Source organism: Jaculus jaculus, chromosome 5 (genome assembly GCF_020740685.1).
Source record: "Jaculus jaculus isolate mJacJac1 chromosome 5, mJacJac1.mat.Y.cur, whole genome shotgun sequence".
NCBI lineage: Eukaryota > Metazoa > Chordata > Mammalia > Rodentia > Dipodidae > Jaculus > Jaculus jaculus.
Window position 1 is genome coordinate 11,593,222 of NC_059106.1, and position 4,553 is coordinate 11,597,774.

The following is a 4,553-nucleotide window of genomic DNA, read 5'->3' on the forward strand; positions in this document are numbered from 1 at the left end:
CGTACGTGCGAGTTCGTCAGCGCCAAGGGGACCGACCCCGAACCCGAAGACCGTCGGCCCGCACGGCGCACTCCCGGCGTAACTCCTCGCCCAGTCCTCTGCCCCTCCGCCGGGTGGGCAGCGGAATCCCCGAGTGACCCGGAAGCCGCGCTGTAGCCCCGCCCCCAGGCCGGAAGTCACCGCTAGGTAAAAAGCAGGACAGGAAGTCCCGCCCTCCCCGCTCTGGTAACGGTGGCCCTGAAGGCCCAATGCAAGACCGGCAGTGTGGTAGGTGACCGTACCGCGACACCGGAACCGGCGTCGCGCGCCATCGGCCTCGGAGTGCTGGGAGCCGGGAGCGGGCGGGCGGGCGTTCGGTCGCACGCCCCGTGAGCGCGGCTGCCCGCAGCCATGGCGGCCCCGTCCATGAAGGAGAGGCGGGTGTGCTGGGGCGCCCGCGACCTGTACTGGCAGTGTCTGGACGAGCACGAGGAGGACGCGGCGCGGTGCGGGCAGCTGCGGAGCTCGTTCGAGGCGAGCTGTCCTCAGCAGTGGGTGAGCCGGCGGGAGGGCTCGGGAAGGGCGGGAGCCGGCGTCCCGGGGCTGGGGGCGCGACTCCTCGGGTCGGCCGTTTGCTGCGGGTCGCCGGGTGCTGCCACCTTGCCCCAGCCCAGCCCCGGGCTCAGAGGAGGAGCCAGCGGTGTGGGGAGAGGAGACGGCGTCGCGGGAGTAGGTTTTGCGCGAGACGCTTGGTTTCATCGGCAGCGATTGCCATTTGATCTGGGAAGATCTCCTATCCAGGTTTATCGAGGTTTTTTCGAGGTAGGGTGTAGGGTTTCACTTTTAACCCCAAGCTGGCCTGGAATCTCCTTTGTAGTCTTAGGCTGGCCTCGCACTCATGGCGATCCTCCGGCCTCTGCCTCCCGAGTGCTGTGATTAAAGGTGTGCGCCACCATGCCAGGCAGACAAGTCTATTTTTAAAGCAAATTCTTGGAGACTGAAAAGATGCTTTAGTGTTAAAAGCGCTTGCTGTGAGACCTAAGGTCCCAGGTTCGATTCCCCAGTACCCACGTAAGAAGCACAAGGTGGCGCGTGCATCGACGTCGTTTGCAGTGGCTGGAGGCCCTGGTGCACCTATCCTCTATCTGTCTCTGTCTCTCTAGGAAGGAGGGAGGGAGAAAGGGAAGGATTGATTTTTGGACATCTGAACATTAATGGTGAGAAGAGGACTGCCCATCTGTAGACTTCTCAGACTCCACTCCCCATATCCCTTCTCAGGATTCTAGAGTGCAAGTCATTATTGTTTCTGTGCTGCTTATGCAGAATAATTCGTACATTGAAATCTGTGGTGTTGTCAGATGCATAACTTGCTGTAATGTCAAAACCTTTTGTCTCAACAGATAAAATATTTCGATAAAAGAAGAGACTATTTAAAATTCAAGGAAAAGTTTGAAGCAGGACAGTTTCAGCCTTCAAAATCAACTGAAAACTCCTAGGCTCTTCCTAAACTTCTTCCAGAGGCAGAACGTATTCTTCTGAACTTTCGAAAGTGCATTGATGATTCTGGGACAACAGCAGTTTGAATTATGGTACACCCGTCAGTACTTCCTCCTGTGTGTGACATTTAACTAAAAAGGCTAGGGAGCAGAAGACCCCGCAATTCAAATGATGAACTGAAATAAAACGTTATCAAGTAGAGTTACCTTTAATTTATTAAGAAATTTATTTTAAGAAAAAGCAAGAAATTAAAGGCCATTATTAAAAGTTCTTTTTTTTTTAAACTTTTGTCTTGGAGTAGAAACTGCGTAGTAGATAAGTATTAGTCACAGGAGATACAGATAAAAAACCAAGTTAGCCAGGCGTGGTGGCACATGTCTTTAATCCCAGTACTTGGGAGGCAGAAGTAGGATAATTGCTGTGAGTTCAAGGTCAGCCTGGACTGGATGACACTACCTCAGAAAACAAACAAACAACCCACCCACCTGTGGCAGCGGAGAGGACTGGGACAGGTGTATGGCGAAGCACATGAAGGGAAAATTGAGGGCTGGAGACACAGCTTAGGGTTAAGGTGCTTTCCTGTAAAGCCTAAGGGCCCATGTTCGATCTCTTTCCAGATCCCACATACACCACAAAGGTGACAAATGTGAGCGTGCATATGCACACTAGGTGCAAGTGTCTGGAGACCCTGGGGGGCCGATTCTTTCTCAAAAAAAAAAAAAAAAATGAACCTGTGTTTCACATATGAAACTTGAATGCATTTTGCTCCCTGAAGCCAGACCCCAAAGGCTACCTATGTGCTTCTGTTGATGGGATTCTGGAAGAGGAAGAACTAAAGGATGAAAAAAGCATCAGTGGTTGGGGGTGTGGAGGATGGTTGCCCATGAAGGTTTTACCCAAAGGCTTTGGCATTGTGATGGTCGGCCAAAGACACACTTCTCTCGACTTGGACTATGCTGTAGAGAGCAACTTGGCATACTAGAATCAACCTCCATGCTGAGGAAGTTCAGACACAGAGTGTGATCAATGAGCCATATTGCAAATATTTGACGTGTCACTGGAAGAAATTGGTTAAAAAAAATAAAAGGCACTGACCTAAAGCCTAAATAACTTACGCCTTCACTTGATACTCTAGCAGTAAAAAAGTTTATGCTGAGTCTCTAAGTCCAGCAACTGTATGTTACTTTCAGACTTAGAGATCCTGAAGTCACATGCATAAAAGAGCTGAACACATTTACAAATGAGAGATTTTTATATCAAAAAGCAGTTAAACTGGGTGTGGTGGCACACGTCTTTAATCCCAGCACTCTGGAGGCCAAGGTAGAGGGATCACCATGAGTTTGAGGCCACCCTGAGACTCCATAGTGAATTCCAGGTCAGCCTGGACCAGAGTGAGACCCTACGTCAAGAAACCAAAAAAAAAGAAAAGCAGTTAACAGTGACGGGAATGTTAGACACATCCTGTGGGCCTGGATGGGGTTCACAAGCTAGTTATCTCTGCTAGTAAACAGACCATAAAGCATGTTTATGATTTGGTACACATGAGGGTTCCCTGTCCAAGCGTGTAGTGGCTCCAGGGACAGCAAACACATTTAGCTCCCAGATCTTGGTTTCCATCACTTGTCCAGTAAGTGGGACCAAGGCTTCCTGAAGAAATGCCTGATTCTAGAGTAAGGTAGGAACTGCAAGGTGAACCTAGAGCATACTATCAAAGTGCTTAAAGAAAAACACCAGGAGCTTGTCAAAAGGACTCCGTGCTGGGGCTCCTGGAGATAGCTCAGAGGTTAAAGGCATTTGTTTACAAAGCCTAACAGCCTGGGTTTGATTTCCCAGTACTTACATAAAGTCAGATGCACTAAGTGGTACATGCATCTAGAGTTTGTTTACAGTAGCAGAAGGCCCTGACACACCCATATTCACAGTCTGCCTCATTCTGTCTCAATTTTTTTTGGGGGGGACACAGTTTGAGGTAAATTCTCACTCTAGCTTAGGCTGACCTGGAATTCACTATGTAGTCTCAGGATGGACTCGAACTCATGGTGGTCCTCCTACCTCTGCCTCCTGAGTGCTGAGATTGAAATCATAAGCCACCACACCCGGCTTTCAAATAAAGGACACTGCAGGGCTGGAGAGATGGCTTAGTGGTTAAGGCCTTAGAACTCATGTAGCCATACAAAAGTGCACAGTGCTGCATGTGCGCCTCAAGGGGGCGCAGATGTCAAGCTTATTCACAGCAGGCTGAAGGTGCTAGTGCATCCAGTCTCAAAAAATAAAAGAGGGACTTCCAGTCAAGATGGCGTCCACCTAACCACACCTCACCTCCCAGGGAAGGAAAGATGGATGCAGAACCTGAGGAGAGAGTCAGCCCATCACGTCTCACTGGGGCCCCAGCTGAAACCAGAGTGAATGGTGAAGTGAGCAAGAGTGCTGCTTTCTTGGTGAACCTGGTACCAGCACAAGGGTGAAGGAGATAGACACTGAGGAAGGTCAGCCGAGGCTACAGTGAGACCCTGATGGCCTCTCTAATATGACTTATTGAAAGGGACCCAAACATAGTGAATTTCCTTGGTAGATGGCTCTAAGTGGTTACCATTGAATAATGAAGTCATTTAATATTTTTAAAAATCAAGAATGCAGTAAAACACACTTGAGTTTCTTTCTCCCTCAGTAAGAATTTAAGGAATCACTCAACTTCTGGGTTCATGTTTACAGTCCTTTGAAACAGTCTAGCCATTATTGGATGTTTGCGAACATATAACAACATGCATGGTTATGGCCCACGACGTGGCTTTAAGCCTATGACCTGCAGTAAGGAACTTTACGGTGGTACTGACTCACCTCGCCAAACCTGTCTCCGCAGCAGAAATACAGAGGCGGCGGCAAGCAGCAGGGGAGCGGGGCCGCCTCCACAGAGCCTCCCGCAGCCTCTCCAGCTTCCCAGGACACAGAGCCAGAGGCTCCACTACCAGCTGCTTCCCTTCTATTAGCACTGCCCGCCCCGACAACACTGGTTTCTAGGAAAGCATTACCATTTTAACGCTTTATTTCCACAACTGCTCAAAATATTTTAAGAGGCA

At 49.6% G+C, this 4,553-nt stretch overlaps 1 protein-coding gene across 1 annotated transcript; it reads left to right on the top strand.

Moving 5' to 3' along the window:
• The first annotated feature begins 265 nt into the window (after window positions 1-265).
• LOC101613723 (cytochrome c oxidase assembly factor 6 homolog) lies at window positions 266-1,677 on the top strand. The gene is made up of 2 exons (XM_004659703.2): window positions 266-534; window positions 1,380-1,677. The coding sequence occupies exons 1-2, from the start codon at window positions 391-393 to the stop codon at window positions 1,473-1,475; spliced, it is 240 nt and encodes a 79-aa protein (XP_004659760.1). The 5' UTR covers window positions 266-390; the 3' UTR covers window positions 1,476-1,677.
• Window positions 1,678-4,553: the final 2,876 nt, after the last annotated feature.

Excerpts from the sequence above, each read along its gene's own strand:
- LOC101613723 (XM_004659703.2), top strand. The coding sequence starts at position 391 with ATGGCGGCCCCGTCCATGAAGGAGAGGCGGGTGTGCTGGGGCGCCCGC. Across the intron at positions 535-1,379 it reads CGAGCTGTCCTCAGCAGTGG|ATAAAATATTTCGATAAAAG; the intron begins GTGAGCCGGCGG and ends TTGTCTCAACAG.